Below are 21,527 nucleotides of genomic sequence, written 5' to 3'. Positions count from 1 at the left end.
TCAGAATTCATATGATAACACTGAGCAGAACATGGGATTGTAGAGAAGCTGTAATAGGAAAGTTATTACTTTATTGTATACAGGGTATATAATACTCTCTGCCGCCTGAGGCAAGCTATAGAACGGCGCCCCCTACACCCCATCCAGAAATGGATCTAGTGGGTTCTCCATGCAGTGTCTGGCCCAAAGCTGACATGGGGTGTGAGATACTATACTATAAAGGTGACTGCGCCCCTGATGTTGCCCCCATCTTCCTGCAGGTGCTGCTGCCCGAGGCAAGAGGCTCAACTCGCTTATCAAGGTCATGGTGTATATATTCTAAATCAGAGATCATTGTACGAGCGCACTGATCAAAAATAGAGAACACTTCAGAACCCTGCAAGTTATTGGCGTTAATCTGGCACCTCTCCTTAATTATCTGTCAAACCCTAACGAGGGTACAATCACACGTGGTGTTAACGCCTGCGTTTTAAAATTCAACTCAACAGCTGAAGAGATATTAGGCCAATTGAATTGATGTTAACATTTTTGTTTACAAAATGGATCAGTTAACACATGCACAGAGCACACAGCAATTTAATAAGGCAAATCTCCTCTTAAAACACATGCGGTACCACCAGGGCCGGCTCAAGGTTTTAGTGGGCCCCTGGGCGACAGAGCCTTAGTGGGCCCCTCCTTGGACCGCCCTCCAGTGGCCACAGTGCACCCCCTCCCCCTGCGGACACCCTGACCCTGGGGACACACTGAAGGGGGGACACACTGATCCCCCCCCTGCGGACACACTGAACCCCCCCCCTCCCCTGCGGACACACTGAACCCCCCGCTCCCCTGCGGACACACTGAACCCCCCGCTCCCCTGCGGACACACTGAACCCCCCGCTCCCCTGCGGACACACTGCGCCCCCCGCTCCCCTGCGGACACACTGAACCCCCCGCTCCCCTGCGGACACACTGCGCCCCCTCCCCCTGCGGACACACTGAACCCCCCGCTCCCCTGCGGACACACTGAACCCCCCGCTCCCCTGCGGACACACTGCGCCCCCTCCCCCTGCGGACACACTGCGCCCCCTCCCCCTGCGGACACACTGAACCCCCCGCTCCCCTGCGGACACACTGCGCCCCCTCCCCCTGCGGACACACTGAACCCCCCGCTCCCCTACTGACACACTGAACCCCCCGCTCCCCTGCGGACACACTGAACCCCCCGCTCCCCTGCGGACACACTGAACCCCCTCCCCCTGCGGACACACTGAACCCCCCGCTCCCCTGCGGACACACTGCGCCCCCTCCCCCTGCGGACACACTGAACCCCCCGCTCCCCTGCGGACACACTGAACCCCCTCCCCCTGAGGACACACTGAACCCCCCGCTCCCCTGCGGACACACTGCGCCCCCTCCCCCTGCGGACACACTGAACCCCCCGCTCCCCTGCGGACACACTGCGCCCCCCGCTCCCCTGCGGACACACTGAACCCCCCGCTCCCCTGCGGACACACTGCGCCCCCTCCCCCTGCGGACACACTGAACCCCCCGCTCCCCTGCGGACACACTGAACCCCCCGCTCCCCTGCGGACACACTGCGCCCCCTCCCCCTGCGGACACACTGAACCCCCCGCTCCCCTGCGGACACACTGCGCCCCCTCCCCCTGCGGACACACTGAACCCCCCGCTCCCCTACTGACACACTGAACCCCCCGCTCCCCTGCGGACACACTGAACCCCCTCCCCCTGCAGACACACTGAACCCCCCGCTCCCCTGCGGACACACTGCGCCCCCTCCCCCTGCGGACACACTGAACCCCCTCCCCCTGCAGACACACTGAACCCCCCGCTCCCCTGCGGACACACTGAACCCCCTCCCCCTGCGGACACACTGAACCCCCCGCTCCCCTGCGGACACACTGCGCCCCCTCCCCCTGCGGACACACTGAACCCCCCGCTCCCCTGCGGACACACTGCGCCCCCCGCTCCCCTGCGGACACACTGAACCCCCCGCTCCCCTGCGGACACACTGCGCCCCCTCCCCCTGCAGACACACTGAACCCCCCGCTCCCCTGCGGACACACTGCGCCCCCTCCCCCTGCGGACACACTGAACCCCCCGCTCCCCTGCGGACACACTGCGCCCCCTCCCCCTGCGGACACACTGAACCCCCCGCTCCCCTGCGGACACACTGAACCCCCCGCTCCCCTGCGGACACACTGAACCCCCCGCTCCCCTGCGGACACACTGAACCCCCTCCCCCTGAGGACACACTGAACCCCCCGCTCCCCTGCGGACACACTGCGCCCCCTCCCCCTGCGGACACACTGAACCCCCCGCTCCCCTGCGGACACACTGCGCCCCCTCCCCCTGCAGACACACTGAACCCCCCGCTCCCCTGCGGACACACTGAACCCCCCGCTCCCCTGCGGACACACTGCGCCTCCTCCCCCTGCGGACACACTGAACCCCCCGCTCCCCTGCGGACACACTGAACCCCCCCCTGCTCACACAATGACCCCCTCCAGACACATTGAACCCCCCCCTCCCCCTCCACCTGTGGACACAATGACCCCCCTGCTGACACACTAACACCCCCCCCCTCTATACACACTAACCCCCCCGCCCCGCGCGGACACCCTGACTCCCCTCCGGAAAAGATAAAAGAAAAAATTCATCTTTCCTGGTTCCCCCGGAGCAGCGCCTGCAGCTGTCTTCGGCCTGGGCCTCCCGTACGCGCCGGCTCTGAAGCCGGCACACGTGATCCGTTTACGTCATCATGTGCGCCGGCTTCAAAGCCGTCGCATACCCTACGGAGCGCTGCATCGTGGGAACCGGGCAGGTGAGTTGTAGATTCTGCCTCTATGCTGCGCTCCCGACCAGCGCAGCATAGAGGAAGAAACGTGATCGATCCGGATGGTGATCAATTGTACCAGTGTCTTATAGCGACACTGGTACAATTGATCCAGGGGCCCGAGTGGGCCCCTCCAGTACCCCGGGGCCCCGGCACTTGCCCGGGTTGGCCGGGTGCTGGCGCCGGGCCTGGGTACCACCACAGCTGAAGGCACTTTCTCACATTGCAGTTAAAGCAGAAACCATTGGAATGACCAGCCCAGAGTCCTGATAGAAACCCATTATAAAAATCCTTAATACTTGAGTCTATGAAAAAACCCTCTGTACTCACTTTTCTGACGCCCCCCGCAGGTCCTCTTCTCTCTTCTGAAGCTCAGTCTTTGGGTCCCCAAAGGTCCCCATATACCATGATGCTTGCCGACATCATGGTGTGTACAGTATACATCATGGTATGTGCAATGGCAGCGCGGGGACCCGAGCTTCAGAAGACAGCAGACGGCCTGCAGGGGGCGTCAGAAAGGTGAATATTCCAGTGACCACTGCAACGTTTCGACCCCTAGGATCTGGAGTCTTTCTGAAGGCTTGAGAGAGACTCCAGATCCTTGGGGTTGAAATGTGAGATGCAAATTGGTTGTATAAAGTCATGGAGGCGGAGAGCTCAGCATTGAAGTCAAGCTCTCCTCACCTCAAACTGAAAGAGATCTGGTTAGTTATGTGTTTGGATTCTGAAGAGAGGAGAGCTTCACTTCAGTGTTAAACTCTCCGCCTCCTTGACTGTATACAACCAAATTACATGTCACTTGAAAGTTGACGCCCCCCGTGCTGGGCCATGAAATGGGCGTGACCTAGAAGTCGTTCAGCTGCTTGATGACATACTGCTAGTGGTTTATTAGGTCAATTTCTGCTGACAGGTTTCCTTTAACCCCTTCCCGGCGCTCTCCGTAATAGCACAGCGTGCATCGGCTGCAAATGCCTTTGTTGCATATTGTGCTTGGTTGCGATTAGTTGCCATTAAAGCCTTGGATCTTCCGAAGTCTCGTTTTAACCCATTCATTACAGTGGGGCAGATTTACTTACCCGGCCCATTCGCGATCCAGCGGCGCATTCTCTGCACAGGATTCGGGTCCGGACGGGATTTATGATGGCAGTTCCTCCGCCGTCCACCAGGTGGCGCTGCTGCGCTGAAATGCATCTGAACGCACTGGAATTCACCGAGCTGGACCAGGTGAAGGTAAGCGCTTCCCAAGCGACACATTTTCGGTTATTAAATGCGGCGGTTTTTCCGAATACGTCGGGTTTTCGTTCGGCCACGCCCCCCGATTTCCGTCGCGTGCATGCCGGCGCTGATGCGCCACAATCCGATCGCGTGCGCCACAAAACCGGGGCAATTCGGGTACAATCGGCGCAAATCGGAAATATTCGGGTAACATGTCGGGAAAATGCGAATCGGGCCCTTAGTAAATGACCCCCAATGTGCGCTTTGCACAGTCTAATGTATGAGGAGGAAAATCCACATATACTGCCCCATACACTGTAGTACCCTAGGGGGTCTTGAAAAATTATAATTAAAAAAACCCTAAAAATTCAAATCACCCCCCACGTCCCCTAGAAGTCATATAAATATAAAGAAACAGTAAACATCATAAACACATCAGGTATCACCGCGTCAGAAAATACCCGATCAAAATATAGTAAGGGTTTTTCAATGCATTTAACCCCGTGACGGAAAATAGCGCCCAAAGTTGAAAATGCCACTTTTTTGCCATTTTGAATAACATTAAAAATTCAATTAAAAGTGATCAAAATTCCATGCAGTCCTAAAAATAATAACAATGAAAACCTCATCAAAAGTCGCACAAAATGACTCCACCCACAGCTCCGTGCACCAAAGTATGAAAAAGGTAGTAGCGCCAGAAGATGACAGTAGGTTTTAATTTTTCTAAATGTATCAAAACATTATATAAAACCTAAACAAATGTGTTATCCCCGTGATCGCACCGACCCAAAGAATAAAGCAGACCTGTCATTAGGGGCGCACAGTGAAAGCCGTGAAATCCAAGTCCACAAGAAAACGATGCAAATGCGTTTTTTTTCAGCATTTTCACTGCATTTGGAATTTTTTTCGCGCTTCCCAGTACACGGCAGGAATATCCAATACCATCACTATGAAGAGCAATTTGTTATGCAGATAATAAGCCGTCACACAGCTCTGTACATGGAAAAATAAAAAAAGTTTTTGAAGGTGGGGAGTGAAAAATGGAAATGAAAAAACAAAAAAGGGCCAGGTCGTTAAGGGGTTAAGAACACCTGACTTACAGACGACCCCTAGTTACAAACAGTCCTCTGGATGTTGGTAATTTACTATACTTTAGCCCTAAGATACAATCATTATTTGTCACAGTTGTCACAGGCGTCTGTAATGAAGCTTTATTGTTACATTGTTAATCCTGGTTCCTATGACAATCCAACATTTTTAAAATCCAATTGTCACAAAGACCAAAATGAATTTGTCTGGATCTACAATTATATAATATACAGTTCTGACTTACATACAAATCCAACTTAAGAACAAATCTACTGAACCGATCTTGTAACCCGGGGACTGCCTGTATATATATATATGAATTGGGACTTATTAACAAGTATAAAAGTCGTCAGATAATTAGGATTTGTCAACACCCACAGACTCCATGTGACCCCATTATGAGTTGATGATTTCAAAACTCTCACACCAGCCAAACCCAACAACTCGGCTTCATGGTGACTGTGTAACCCGGCTATGTGGCATGGGGTAGGGGCCATACTATGACCTCTTGCTCTGACAGACTGTATCAGTACCAACTCTTGGACTATCGGGGTTAAGTTTTTATAAAGTTTTGCAAAGAAAGTTAGAAAATGATAAAATTAGTTGACAAATGCTCCTTATAGAGATGATGATTTTCGAGTCCCCCTTTCCCCTTCTCGTGTCCCGTGGAAGACATTGCAGCTGTTCCTAAGACAATTGGACATGATCCGTACTTACTGTGTGGGATGGAATAGGAGGGTGGGAGTTTTTGGGAGGAGGTGGGCGCTCTGGAGAGGAGGTATCTTGTGTCACTGGTCAGGACGTACAGTACAAATAGACAAGGACCTGTACTTTCAGTCTTGACAATTTACCCCACTTCCATTCAGAGCCCTTCCTCCAGGCTCTCCCTATCGAAGCCAGAAGCCAGACAGCAGCAATCATGAGCCAGTCCTATTCTTCCAGCCAGCGGTCATCTTCCTACCGCCGCACCTTTGGAGGTGCATCGCCATCATTCTCCAGAGCCTCCTTCGGATCTAAAGCCGGATCCTCCAGCTCCTTGTCCTCCAGAGTCTACCAGGTTTCTCGTTCCTCCGCAGTCCCAAGTCTCTCCAGTTTCAAGTCCACCAGGCTGGCCCCAGTAAGAGCAAGCTACGACGTCCTGGACTTCAGCCTCGCAGATGCCCTGAACCAGGAATTCCTCCAAACCAGAACCAACGAGAAGGTTGAACTGCAGGAACTCAATGACCGTTTTGCCAATTACATTGAGAAGGTGCGGTACCTGGAACAGCAGAATGCCATCCTGGTGACCGAAGTCAACCGACTCAAGGGCAAGGAGCCAACCAGAATCAGCGAGCTGTACGAAGAGGAGATGAGGGAGCTGAGGCGCCAGGTGGACATCCTCACCAACCAGAGGTCACGGGTGGAGGTGGAAAGGGACAACCTGGCAGATGACCTGCAAAAGTTAAAACAGAGGTGAGTACATGGGATCAGGAAGCTGACGCTTTAAACTTAAAAGTCACAAAGTGGCAGGTGGGGGATTAAGGTTGATAGAGGGTGCAGAAAGAAAAATGAAATATTGTGATAAACTGTTGGTTTCTATGATATATTTGTAACTTTGTGTTGCAAAAAGTTGATATAAAGTTGTCATATCAGATGTAGCAGTGCTAAAGTTCTAACAAATCTAAAAAATTCTAAAAAATAATGCCTCAGCTTTGACTTAGGACCGCAGGTTACACTGCTGCATTATCTTTACTCATAGAGCTGTCCCAAACATAGCTCTGCTCCATCGGCACGCTGCACGAAAGGGTCAACATTACCCGTGCTCAGTAACACATCCCATTCCTACTATTCCGATCCCATCCGTCTGTGTATCTGTACAGCTCCGTGCTGCTCCCCCTTGCCTTTAGTCCATATCTCTGCAGTCACCATATAAGGTCCTTGCCCTTCCAGGAATGTGGGAGCGGATACAGGCATCAATGTCAGTGACTTCCTCAGTAACTTCATCATGTTCTCCAAGGTGTAAAAAGGACTTAAAGGTTCTGCACACAATTAGTAAAATGTGGGTGCTGTCTTCCTGGAACAGCACCACACCTGTGCACTGGTTGTGTCTGGTATTACACCTCAGCTCCATTGAAGAGAACGATGTGGGGCTGCGATACTACACATAAGCTGTGAGCAGGTGTCATTGGATAGAAAGAAGTCATGTATATAAACCCCCTTTAAGTAATAGACATTTATTATTTCACATTGTCAACTTATTTTTCCAATAAATCCCCTATCCCATATATTTTTATATAAACCATATCAGTGTAAATGTTAATGTTACAATTATGTAAGTGCTGCAGTGTAAAGCATGGAGCACAGCAGTCAATAGGACACAACTATGGAATGATTGGCCCTTAGCGGCTTTCCATGGTGAGTTACCTCTCTATGTAGTTATATAGTATTCCAGCTATCTTAAAGCATCAGGCCAGGAATCTATGGAGCCTCCTAGTACTGCCCTAGTAGCGCAATGTATAGATGGATATTCTGTATATCAGGCTGCCTGGTCAATATACTAAGTGTATAATATAACTGATACGAGCTGTCAATAATATCCCAAAATTCTACATATTTCTATAATACGGGGCCCTCTGCCCTGTCCTACAGCAGGAGATTAAATGTGCCCTTAGACATTAGGGATGTTTGGCGAAACATTTTGGTAGGGGAGGTCAACTATCATGAGTTTACATTGGTCTCCCCATGATAAGAGAGGGATGGATCAGCCATGTTAAAGTGAAACATGACTGATGAAATGAGCTGTCACCAAAAGAGTGTGACATGTACCCGCCTGTTCTAACCGAGCATGCATGTGTATAGGGAACACAAAGGAATAGCTGCCCACTATTATTATCCATTGCATAGGGAGTCTCCTTGTATTTCATGTACTTTCAGTGATGAGCAGTGGTGGAGGCGCCTGAAGAACCTCAGACCCACTACAGATACAACATAAACATGGACCTGATCCAATAGTTCTTGTGAATTGAGGATATATACTCCTAGATGGCGCTATATACCCAGCAGGGCCTAGAGATGGGCTAAAATGTTCAGGGTCAATCAATAAAGGTCACTTAATTAGGATATATCAATTGGGGGGGGGGGGGGGTTCAAACAGTAAAACAAGGGGCCATAGCTCTAAGCCAAGCATGTGCCTACATGGGTCCGAATATTGACACTGACACACCCTATATTACTGCGCCATTATCCACTTATATGAAGAATATGTAATACAGACTAACAAACTGTGCAGGGCATTTAGTCCTATGTCACACAATCAGGCAACAAACTCAGCTCTGCTGCGTCAGTCCCCGCACTGAAGACACATTGTCCTGACAATCGCTATGTCTCAGATGCCACCACGCGGCCCACAGCTGTTCATTCTAACTAACTGGCAACTATTTATACCCAGAACCTGGTGCCGTATTTCATGTGCCCCCCGCAAGGTCACATATACTGTACTCAGTGAGTAAAAGGGCAGGGGACATGTATATACACACTGACCTTTAAGAAGCAGAAACTATTGACAGGGTCTTCTGTAGCATAGAGGTCATAGAAGCTGGGGGTGTCTGGCAGCCCCCTAATACGTGGGGTTGGTTAAGTCTATAGATTTCAGAAATCTTTTGTGTATGGGGGGGTGATGTCAGGGGATGGAAGGTTCAGGGATACAGCCATAGGTTACACAAGCAAATAGCTGGCGGCTAATATAGGTGACTATATGAGTAACCATTGATCCTATGTTACAGGAGACCTTGTAGGGGAGATATATTGTCAGGGGCAACGTCCCCCAGTGATTACAGCCGATTGCTGTTGGAATAGCCCGGCTTACCTGTGCATTCCACATATATTTCCCATATACAAGAAATCTGCTTCCTGTCAGTGAATGAAGGATGCACTGTTTATATCCACTCTGAAATGGCCTACAGATCTAATGCTCTTGACAGCTGAGAGTTTGTTACAATAGTATTTAGTCTAGAGACAATGCTCTGTGTAAACATCCAGGACTCCAGACTGATGTATTGTAGTCACAGGGCACAAGACAGATGCAGGAGACTGAAATATTTGGATACATTTGGATTCAATCGGATACAATTTGATACAATCTTATGATTGTGAGCAAGATTTGGGTGGCAGATGGACACTGGGGGTTAATAAGAATGTTTCCATTTACTGAAAGCAATCAGGGTTGTTGAAATGGCACAAAATAGTAATACAAAGTTTATTAGAAAGATGCTGAACTTTGGTTAAAGTTTTTGCCATAAAATCTATGTATTCTGTATCCTCAGTGTCTGATTGATGGGGGACCCCCAGCAGTTATGGGGAATGGGGGGCTATTAGGGCACACATGAAGTGTTTCAAGGCAGGATATGGGGCAGTTTCCAGAATTTTGTCAGGGAGTATTTCTGTGATTCTCCTCTCTTATGTTACATTAATAGCATTAAACACAAAGGGAAAAATCATTGCACAGGACAAATCACTTTTCATAACTTCAGCCTTGTGGACTATTAATATACCGGCCCCAGAGATGCTGTGAGTCACTGACCACTTGTTCACAGAGACAGCTGAAACATAATTCATATAAGACAGTTTGTTAAAGGGACACTCAACCTAAAGCCCCATCCATGAATAATTGCAATCTACTGTTCTCTGTTATCAGCCATATCAGTCTAAACAGGTCATTGTACTCCCTGCCCTATGATTGATGCTCCTCTCCTAAGTGAGAGGTCCTGGAGACACTCTCCTGCCGCTGAATATACGTGCACAGTTATTATACAGACACAGGTAACAGATGCTGTCAGGGGTGTGAAGAAGAGCAGACAGTGGAGGCATCCTGTGTGTGCTCCCTATATGGCAAGTAGAGGATATAAAACTAGCCATGGGGTAAACGCACAGCCATTCCTAAAATAAGGAGGGGGTCGCTGCGATGGCCATAATAGGAGCGGAGCAGGGGGTATCTGATCTTCTGTCTCTGCCCCATTCATCATAATAACATCCTTATCCTGCCATCACTCATCCCTTTAATATCATAGTCTCATAAGAGGAAGTGAAAACAGGATTCTATCTACAGGCAGTCCCCGGGTTACATACAAGATCTGGTCCATAGGTTTGTTCGTAAATTCAATCTGTATGAAACTGTATATTTTATAATTGTAGCTCCAGACAAAAAAATTTTTTTTGTCCCAGTGACAATTGGAGTTTCAAAATTATTTGCTGTAATGGGACCAAGGATTATCCATAAAGCTTCATTACAGACACCTTACAGCCGATCATTCTAAACTGAACATCAGTCTAATAGTTGTTTTTGCGATTATTATACAGTGTCCAAGATAATTGCCACATATAGGAGCACATTTATCATGTGACGCTAAGTGATGTTGCTGAACGGGTGCAGGTTATGTATTGTGCACAGGTCCACTGCCAGCCGTGGCCCCTTCACGCCCTCCCAGGCCCGCAATTTCTGGGCTTAAAAATCATATATCAGGCATACAAGCCCTGATGAATGTCCTCCATAGTCCATATACAACCAGATAATCCTTCATTTCAAAGCCATTATAGTGTCTATCTATCATCTATCTATCTATCTCCTATCTATCTATCTATCTATCTATCTATCTCCTATCTATCTATCTATCTCCTATCTATCTATCTCCTATCTATCTATCTATCTATCTATCTCCTATCTATCTATCTATCTCCTATCTATCTATCTATCTATCTATCTATCTATCTCCTATCTATCTATCTATCTCCTATCTATCTATCTCCTATCTATCTATCTATCTATCTATCATCTATCTCCTATCTATCTATCTATCTATCTCCTATCTATCTATCTCCTATCTATCTATCTATCTATCTATCTATCTATCTATCTATCTATCATCTATCTCCTATCTATCTATCTATCTATCTATCTATCTATCTATCTCCTATCTATCTCATATCTATCTATCTATCTATCATCATCTATCTCCTATCTATCTATCTATCTATCATCTATCTCCTATCTATCTATCTATCTATCATCTATCTCCTATCTATCTATCTATCTATCTATCTATCTATCTATCTATCTATCATCTATCTCCTATCTATCTATCTATCTCCTATCTATCTATCTATCTCCTATCTATCTATCTATCTATTATCTATCTATCTATCTCCTATCCATCTATCTCATATCCATCTATCTATCATCCAGCTATAATACCAGACATTTGATGGTAACTTCATTGTTGTCCGTCCTTTATTGTTACATTTCCATAAGCTGCTGCTCCACATGTCACATTGTTACTAGTATGAAGGTAAAACTGATTTATCTAATAGTAACCCCTCGCACTGCTCTGTGCTCTTCCAGGCTGCAAGAAGAGATCCAGCTTAAGGAAGATGCCGAAAATAACCTCTCCGCCTTCAGATCTGTAAGTTATATTACCGGCGATTAAAACCCCTGTGGATCTTTTCTGTGTAATCTGACCTTAGATGATTGTGTTCTCTGCCCAGAATCCCTATGTTTCCTTTCATTCCCTTTAATTGTTTTTTTTTATTAATTTCCATCTTCCGAAATAAAAGTGATATTCTCTTTCCACCTCTGCAGGATGTTGATGCTGCCACCTTGGCCAGGATCGATCTGGAGAGGAGGATCGAATCTCTGCAGGAGGAGATTGCTTTCCTCAAGAAGATTCATGAGGAGGTAAGTGTGGTCACCAGGCATTAAGGGGCCTCCAAGACTTTAACAAACCCAGTGTCAAACTATAGTCAGAGCATTGCATATTGTCCTCTGCTGGGCCTCCGAGGTCCAGTGTTTGGTTTGGCCCACTTGAGGATCCTCTTGTCCTCTGCTGGGCCTCCGAGGTCCAGTGTTTGGTTTGGCCCACTTGAGGATCCTCTTGTCCTCTGCTGGGCCTCCGGGGTCCAGTGTTTGGTTTGGCCCACTTGAGGATCCTCTTGTCCTCTGCTGGGCCTCCGAGGTCCAGTGTTTGGTTTGGTCCACTTGAGGATCCAGAGGGCCAGATTGACACTCGTCCACTCCAGTCCTTGAAAAGATCCTATTGTGTCTCCCTTAGGAAATCCGTGAACTTCAGGGACAGCTACAGGAACAACAGGTGCAGGTAGAGTTGGACGTGTCCAAACCAGACCTGACTGCCGCCCTCAGAGACATCCGCGCTCAGTATGAGACCATCGCTGCCAAGAATGTTGCAGAGGCTGAGGATTGGTACAAGTCCAAGGTAACGTCTACCATAAGTGATCCATCAATGATGACTTCCAGCAATCGTAATGCAGCGACAAGATCATCACTTTCCATATCTTTCATCTTTAGGTTTCTGACCTCAACCAGGCTCAACAGAAGAACAGTGATGCTCTTCGCCAGTCCAAGCAGGAACTGATGGAATACCGCCACCAGATCCAGTCATACACCTGCGAAATTGATGCCCTCAAGGGAACCGTAAGTCTCAGACAAGAGTAAATTCAATGTATAGTTAATATTTGAAACCACAAATTCCATGGGGATTGAGGTGCTGCTGCCGGTCCTTCCATATTTCTACCTATTACTAAACCTACCATTGATGATTGGCATCTGATCTTCTCCAGAACTTCAGCTCATGCCTTGTGACTCCTCATTGTTTTAGAACGATTCCCTGATGCGCCAAATGCGGGACCTGGAAGAAAGATTCGCCGGAGAAGCAGCCGGTTACCAGGACTCCATCAGCCGGCTTGAAGAAGAAATACGTAACCTGAAGGATGAGATGGCAAGACACCTCCGCGAGTACCAGGATCTCCTCAACGTCAAGATGGCATTGGATATTGAGATCGCCACATACCGCAAACTGCTGGAAGGAGAGGAGAGCAGGTGAGAAGGACTGATACAGTAACAAACTAAGAACATTACAAAATGTATATTCTTCATTATGGCGATGATCATCCTACTCTTCTAACAGCCGGACTATGTCCAAGACAACTAAGGCCCCAAATCAACCTATTGTGTGATAAGCATTGCTTGTATAGTTACAGGCTGCAGTGTAATATTATAAGGAACTACTGTTTGTGCCATAAACTACAGGTTTTATCTACAATTTGTAATTCTTTTGTATTTTAGGATCACTCTCCCCATCCAGTCATACTCAGCACTGAGCTTCAGAGGTAAGACTTTATCCTTCATGCAGTATTTTGCACTGTGAAAAATAGTATATAGTGTTAGGTGTTTTCCTTGGAGGGATGTGTAATCATATCTGTGTATGCTGTTAGTAGCAGCAGGACTGTGACATATGGATTTATATTCCAGGGTTATGGGAGAATTCCTGACACTGCTGGTCTCTTAGTTCTGCGCATTGATTTGCTCCACAACCCCCTTCCCTTTGCTCTCTGCTCTGAGTGATTCCTGTAGACATCTGTGTATGCTGTTAGGGGCAGCAGGGCTGTAAAATATGCATTGATATTCCAGGATTGTATTGTGGGAGAATTCCTCACACTGCTGTGCACTTAGTTCTCTGTGTTGATATGCTCCGCAACCCCCTTCCTTTTGCTCTCTGCTCTGAGTGACTCCTATCAGAAAGCTGCTACACCTTTTACTCAGAGCTGATGGTAGAAACTATGCATTATTTTAGTGCAGAAAGTACAGAGCACAGCAGTGTGAGGACACATTTCCTGTGCACTTTATATGGAATATAAATCTATATTTCACAGTTCTGCTGCTATCAGCATACACAATGATATGACTCTCCAGGGATAATACCTAACATTAGCTGCAGTCTGCATGGTCACAACTTCTGAATGGTTCCTTTTTATGATTTGTATGGCTGTAAGAAGTCCCTCTGTTCAGGGATTTTTCATAGTTCCCTTCCCACTGTCTTTTGCAGAGACCAGCCCAGAACAGAGATCCTCTGCATCTGAAGTTCACACCAAGAAGACAGTCATGATCAAAACCATTGAGACCCGAGATGGAGAGGTAAGAAATGTGATAACATGGGCATAAAACACTAAACAGTGAATAGGATTTTGCCCATCATAAAGGGAATCATGAATACAAAAATGACCACGTCATATACTTCATCGCTAGATTATTCCAATATTGGTTGCTCACATCATATTGTACTCTACAATACAATTTGAGACCTGGGGATCTTCCATATTCTCCATCAAACCACCCCATAATTTGATGTATTTCTACAGATATACTACATATACTGCAGAGTGACACCACTAGCTTCTTGCATAATATATATAATGTATCACTGGGCTCTAATGGTACCGCCATGGGGTCATAATGAACCCCAATTCTGTTTTTTGCTGTACCATTTTGTCTTATTTTCAGGCTTGTCTTCCCCACAGTCACTGTAATGTTACAAACTAATTTTAGGAGTTAGAATTTCCCTCCTTTACTACAATCATTGGCAAAAAGAGGTGGCAATAAGTGATCAGATTAGTGATGGGGACCTAGGGTCCGTTCACACAATGGCTAAGCCCTTGGACATGGCAGATGGAGTCTTTCAGAGTATATAAAAATTGTTAGTTTCTTATACAAAAATTGTGCAACATTTTACATTATTCACTCCCATTTTGAAAAAGTGGGATAGTAAAATGTAACATTTTGAAAAAAGTAGCAAAATATGTTGCAACTTCACTCCAGCGGGGATTTAGGAAGTGGAGTAACATCTCTAGCAGAAGTGTTAGGTTTGAGAGAACATCAAATTTATCACAATTGTCTGATGATTGTTACATTTGGCCAGAATTACAGCAAAGCAGACATGTAGCTGGAAATCTTTCCCCTTAGTGGCTGCCGCTCATTGCAAATAATTACCGTATATACTCGTGTATAAGCCGAGTTTTTCAGCACAAAAAATGTGCTGAAAAACGTCCCCTCGGCTTATACACGAGTCAATACTGACTAAAATTGACAAAAAAAATAATAAACTTATATACTCACCCTCCGGTGGCCCCGATGCGCAGCGCTGCTCCCCCGATGTCATCGCGGCTCCTCTTCTGGCTTCCCGGCCGTTCTTCTTCCTTCAGCGTGCTGGGCGCCGCCATGCTCTTCTCGCGGGCGGCGCCTAGTATGACGTCAGCAGCGGCGCGTAATACTAGGCGCCGCCCGCGAGAAGAACATGACGGCGCCCAGCAAGCTGAAGCAAGAATAGGAGCCGCGATGACATTGGGGGAGCAGCGCTGCGCATCGGGGCGCACGGTGAGTATAAAACTTTTTTTTTAAATTCTGCTGGGGGCACGGCTGTATACTACTGGGGGCACGGCTCTATACTACTGGGGGCACGGCTCTATACTACTGGGGGCTGGACTGTATACTACTGGGGGCACGGCTCTATACTACTGGGGGCACGGCTCTATACTACAGGGGGCTGTGCTGTATACTACTGGGGGCACGGCTCTATACTACAGGGGGCTGTGCTGTATACTACTGGGGGCACGGCTCTATACTACTGGGGGCTGTGCTGTATACTACAGGGGGCTGTGCTGTATACTACTGGGGGCACGGCTCTATACTACAGGGGGCTGTGCTGTATACTACTGGGGGCACGGCTCTATACTACTGGGGGCACGGCTCTATACTACAGGGGGCTGTGCTGTATACTACTGGGGGCACGGCTCTATACTACAGGGGGCTGTGCTGTATACTACTGGGGGCACGGCTCTATACTACTGGGGGCACGGCTGTATACTACTGGGGGCACGGCTCTATACTACTGGGGGCACGGCTCTATACTACTGGGGGCTGGACTGTATACTACTGGGGGCACGGCTCTATACTACTGGGGGCACGGCTCTATACTACAGGGGGCTGTGCTGTATACTACTGGGGGCACGGCTCTATACTACAGGGGGCTGTGCTGTATACTACTGGGGGCACGGCTCTATACTACTGGGGGCACGGCTCTATACTACTGGGGGCACGGCTCTATACTACTGGGGGCACGGCTCTATACTACAGGGGGCTGTGCTGTATACTACTGGGGGCACGGCTCTATACTACTGGGGGCACGGCTCTATACTACTGGGGGCACGGCTCTATACTACTGGGGGCACGGCTCTATACTACTGGGGGCACGGCTCTATACTACTGGGGGCAGGCTGTGCTGTATACTACTGGGGGCACGGCTCTATACTACTGGGGGCACGGCTCTATACTACTGGGGGCACGGCTCTATACTACTGGGGGCAGGCTGTGCTGTATACTACTGGGGGCACGGCTCTATACTACTGGGGGCACGGCTCTATACTACTGGGGGCACGGCTCTATACTACTGGGGGCTGTGCTGTATACTACTGGGGGCAGGCTGTGCTGTATACTACTGGGGGCTGTGCTGTATACTACTGGGGGCAGGCTGTGCTGTATACTACTGGGGGCAGGCTGTGCTGTATACTACTGGGGGCAGGCTGGGCTGTATACTACTGTGGGCAGGCTGGGCTGTATACTACTGGGGGCTGGCTGGCTATATACTGGGGGGTCTGTGACCAATGCATTTCCCACCCTTGGCTTATACTCGAGTCAATAGGTTTTCCCAGTTTTTTGTGGTAAAATTAGGGGTCTCGGCTTATACTCGGATCGGCTTATACTCGAGTATATACGGTAATAGCATTTTATTTCCAGCACATTGAATTTTTGGAAACTTGGCAGCAGCTGCATCTGTAAATCCTGAAGCTGAGATGTAATAGCACAGTGTCAGCCAAGAAAGGAATGGAATGGGATTGCGTGCGTGCGTAAAATCTAGAGAACACATTCACAAAAGTGGCTGCAAAGTTGTGAACATCGCAGCGATGATGGCAGCCGCCTGTATACATTACACTATAGAAATAGACATAGAGAGACGTAACTGGATGTCCTGGACCCAAATCAAAAACTCATTCTGAATCAGACCCCCCCCTTAAGTGTCAGTGATCACTTCACCTGAAACTGAAAGGTTAATGTATCATCCATTATCCATTCAATGTGTATCATATATTGAATTACATATCAAATTCCTGACATTCTAGGACCCCAAAAATAGAATCCACTCTTTCATCCCCTGCAATATTTTCAGAGCCCCTTATGCCCCCCTTAGTTTTCAGTTGAAATCTACAATTCCTCCCTGTGATCTGATGCTGTAGCTTCTGTGAACCTTCTGTTGAGTCACTCATGTCGGCTCAGTTACACGGCATCATCCTGCTTTTTATAGAGCCTGCTGAATATACACGCACAGGAGGCCACTCGCTCCGGCACAACTCCTCTGACAGCAGCTGTGCCCTAAGAGCTTCTAAAAGTAAAGTCTCAACAGCTGCAATCTACTAAAAGATACCCAGTTACCACCAGGGGATGAGACATTCAATGCACTTATGTCCATCTTGGAAATAGGTTGCCATGTTACATCATACAGAAAAGGCACATACTTCATAGGTAACACATACAACTGTAGCTGCTACGGCTATAATCACTTCTAATGGGACCGCCATGGGGTCATGAGGAAACCCAATTCTCTCTATTCCTTGTAAATATTTGTAGTTTCTCTATCACTACGGTCATTGTAAAGTCTAAACATCATTTAGGGAGTCATAATTAACCCCTCAACTACCAAAAGTGGCAAAAAATGGGCAGAATATTGTAATCTAGGGGTATATTGGTGAAACATTATGGCTTTAACTACATGATTTGTATATAACTTTATTTGATATATTTACAGTAGCAAATTACACAGTATATGTAGTCTCTTTGGGTTCATACTATAGATTTAGCCACTTTATGGTCTTCTAGGGGATAATACCTCTGCAGTGCTTCATGGTTTTCATAGTGTCACACAGTCCACAAGACAAAAACCTACATATATTATGCTGTATATAAAATGTAAGGTGTGGGGTACAGTATACGCCCATTGCAGGGTAGATGGGGTTACAGAAAACTACAACATGGATCTGTACAATGGGTGTGAGCGTGGACCTTTCAGGTTTCAGGGTGGGCTTATGCCAAGACCCTTCATCAGTCCTAGAAGTAGAGGAGCAATGAGTACTGTACAAGGCAAATCACTTCTTTTCTGCTATCTCTATGCTGGAGTACTATAGAGACGTATAATACACACACCTACTTGTCATTGCCCCATCAGATCTGAGCACCTTCCTCCGGAGCACTGGTAAGTCACCCATGGGCACTTTCCTCTTCCACCTTTGTGGCCGTGTCACTCCCTGATTTCTCAGTTCTTTGCCTTATCCACCACTTTCACCACGTTCTCTTATACTGTACATCTGTGTGCATCACTATACCTAACCCTTCCTCCATACATCACCACGGCCTAGGATCTACCTTTCTATCTGTTCACATCTTAACGCTGAGGTTATAGGATGACAGTGGTCTGACGATGTGTGAGGCTTGTGCTTTACTGTAAAGCTGCAAAACTGTATAATCATCCTCAAAATTTACAATTTAAGTATTTAAGATGTTACGTGGCAGGATGGACCCATCTGCCTTAAAGATGGACATATACACTGTCTATGTACTTGATGGGTGACTCTTAAGCAGATCCTTTGGTGGACCCATTTAAACTTACTGTATTAGACATCATTTCCCCCAGGGGATCAATAATGTTGTATTGAATCGTATATGACCACTGTTATCTAAGGCCTGCACTTATTGTCCACCTTCTTAGATATTAGGGCTCATCTCATGATCAGCTGATCAGTGCTGAGATCTCTAGTGACCTCTGGACAGTGCCCCCACTGGTGGAATGAAGTATTACACTCTTCTCATCATGGGACATATCAGGACCCCCTGTAGCTGATCCTTGCTCTGGATTACAGATTGGTTTCATCAAAGCGGAGACCCGTTTTGTAAAAAGAGAGGTTTCTAAACTACTAGTTAGTCTTGTAGGATATCTACCACCAGGATGAAGGATTGTAAACCAGGCACACTGACATGCAGGTGTGTGCCCTTCTTTAAGTTCCCTATGCCCTTGTTTTTAAGAAAAAAAGGCTTTGAAGATTATGCAAATTACCCTGAGGGGCTCCAGGCTCCACTGACATCTATGGAGATGGAGCCCCTCAGGCTCATTTGCATAATTTTTGCACACTTTTTTTTCGTAAAAACAAGGTCCTAAAAAGCTCAAAGAAGAGCAGATCCTGCCAGAGGGGACACACCCCAGTATGTCATTGTGCTTCATTTACAATCCTTCATCCTGGTGCTAGATGTCCTTTGAATGTGTCTTTTCATGTGGACATAATGCGCTACGGAATAGGATGCCGCTATATATAAAAGGAAAGATAATTATTCTTATTATAGACAATACTGATTTGTCTCTTTGTGTCCACAGATTGTCAGTGAAGCTTCCCAGCAGCATCAAGAGGTGCTGTGAAGGGACACATGAAGATGGACACCCCACAAGGATGACCCCAGATCACAGCCTGAGCATAACCCTGCTGGACCTAGGCCATCTCATGCTGTATCCTCACCACTACACGTGTCACTGCTTCTCCCCCAAACCATGGACTGCCAGGGGATGTGATAGGTCACCCCCTACCCCCCTCTGGATATCTCATTCCATCATGGAGGGTTCCCAATCATTGCAATAGAAATAAAGTAACCAACACTTTCACAATCCATGGCATTCCCATTCATTTACCACCATGATCCCACGACGGACCCCACAATGCCTGCCCCTCACCCACCATTACCCTGTGTGTCTCGTACATGCTGATCCATGCTGTCAGGTCTAAATCTGCTTTCCTGCAATTATCTTATCCCATGTACAGATTAGATGAGTGACAGCACATATCTCATATGGCGCCAAGGGCAGCACCGTCCTGCATTATCAGGGGGTCTGCCCAGATTTCATGTTCATCATGAGATAATACATCATATCCAGCCTATCCAAAAAAAATACACATTTTCGGGCTGTATGTCCTGGTATGTCCTGATTTTGTGCTGTACGCTGTTGCTTTTGTAATGTCTGTGGAGTTACATTTTGCATAGTGCTGATCTATTTTTTTACATTATATGCAATTTTGACCATGCAGACTGCAGCCAGTGCTAGGTATTGTCCCTGGAGAGATGTGTAATCAGACCTCACACTGCTGTGCTCTGTGCTCTCTGCAGCCAGTGCTAGGTATTGTCCCTGGAGAGATGTGTAATCAGACCTCACACTGCTGTGCTCTGTGCTCTCTGCAGCCAGTGTTAGGTATTGTCCCTGGAGAGATGTGTAATCAGACCTCACACTGCTGTGCTCTGTGCTCTCTGCAGCCAGTGTTAGGTATTGTCCCTGGAGAGATGTGTAATCAGACCTCACACTGCTGTGCTCTGTGCTCTCTGCAGCCAGTGTTATGTATTATCCCTGGAGAGATGTGTAATCAGACCTCACACTGCTGTGCTCTGTGCTCTCTGCAGCCAGTGTGAGGTATTGTCCCTGGAGAGATGTGTAATCAGACCTCACACTGCTGTGCTCTGTGCTCTCTGCAGCCAGTGTTATGTATTGTCCCTGGAGAGATGTGTATTTAGACCTCACACTGCTGTGCTCTGTGCTCTCTGCAGCCAGTGTTATGTATTGTCCCTGGAGAGATGTGTAATCAGACCTCACACTGCTGTGCTCTGTGCTCTCTGCAGCCAGTGTTATGTACTGTCCCTGGAGAGATGTGTAATCAGACCTCACACTGCTGTGCTCTGTGCTCTCTGCAGCCAGTGTTATGTATTGTCCCTGGAGAGATGTGTAATCAGACCTCACACTGCTGTGCTCTGTGCTCTCTGCAGTCAGAGTTAGGTATTGTCCCTGGAGAGATGTGTAATCAGAGCTCACACTGCTGTGCTCTGTGCTCTCTGCAGCCAGTGTTATGTATTGTCCCTGGAGAGATGTGTAATCAGACCTCACACTGCTGTGCTCTGTGCTCTCTGCAGCCAGTGTGAGGTATTGTCCCTGGAGAGATGTGTAATCAGACCTCACACTGCTGTGCTCTGTGCTCTCTGCAGCCAGTGCTATGTACTGTCCCTGGAGAGATGTGTAATCAGACCTCACACTGCTGTGCTCTGTGCTCTCTGGAGTCAGTGTTATGTATTGTCCCTGGAGAGATGTGTAATCAGACCTCACACTGCTGTGCTCTGTGCTCTCTGGAGTCAGTTTGAGGTATTGTCCCTGGAGAGATGTGTAATCAGATATTTGTGTATGTTGTTACTTGCAGCAGCAGGTTGTGAAATACAGATTCCAGGATTGTAGCTCCTGCACGTGCACTTGGGGCGTGTCCTCACACTGCTGTTCTCTGTGCTCTCTGCAATCTGTATGGGCAAACCTGCTGGCAGATTCCCTTTAACATCCACAAATCCTAGAGAGCTTCAGATTGTCTTCATATTGTTGTAGAATCATAGACGTCAAAGTGTTGATACTGGAAAATACTAGTATCACATATGACACATGGG

At 47.5% G+C, this 21,527-nt stretch overlaps 1 protein-coding gene across 2 annotated transcripts; it reads left to right on the top strand.

Annotated features, from left to right (window-relative positions):
- The first annotated feature begins 5,947 nt into the window (after nt 1-5,947).
- Nucleotides 5,948-19,724, top strand: DES (desmin). Of its 2 annotated transcripts, XM_072122372.1 has the most exons (10): nt 5,948-6,592; nt 11,514-11,574; nt 11,751-11,846; nt 12,220-12,381; nt 12,474-12,599; nt 12,784-13,004; nt 13,251-13,294; nt 14,011-14,099; nt 18,238-18,264; nt 19,438-19,724. In XM_072122372.1, exons 1-9 carry the CDS (start codon nt 6,060-6,062, stop codon nt 18,241-18,243), a joined length of 1,338 nt encoding a protein of 445 aa, XP_071978473.1. In that variant the 5' UTR covers nt 5,948-6,059; the 3' UTR covers nt 18,244-18,264; nt 19,438-19,724. The 2 variants fall into 2 exon arrangements, with proteins under 2 accessions (XP_071978473.1, XP_071978472.1); XM_072122371.1 differs by lacking the exon at nt 18,238-18,264.
- Nucleotides 19,725-21,527: the final 1,803 nt, after the last annotated feature.

The sequence above is a fragment of the Engystomops pustulosus genome, chromosome 8 (assembly GCF_040894005.1).
Source record: "Engystomops pustulosus chromosome 8, aEngPut4.maternal, whole genome shotgun sequence".
NCBI lineage: Eukaryota > Metazoa > Chordata > Amphibia > Anura > Leptodactylidae > Engystomops > Engystomops pustulosus.
This window is presented reverse-complemented; position numbering and strand designations above follow the sequence as displayed.

Bases quoted from the DNA above. Each gene is read 5' to 3' on its own strand.
- DES (XM_072122371.1), top strand. From the start codon at position 6,060: ATGAGCCAGTCCTATTCTTCCAGCCAGCGGTCATCTTCCTACCGCCGC. The intron at 11,575-11,750 runs GTAAGTTATATT...CCACCTCTGCAG, and splicing joins ACCTCTCCGCCTTCAGATCT to GATGTTGATGCTGCCACCTT. The intron at 13,295-14,010 runs GTAAGACTTTAT...TGTCTTTTGCAG, and splicing joins CTCAGCACTGAGCTTCAGAG to AGACCAGCCCAGAACAGAGA.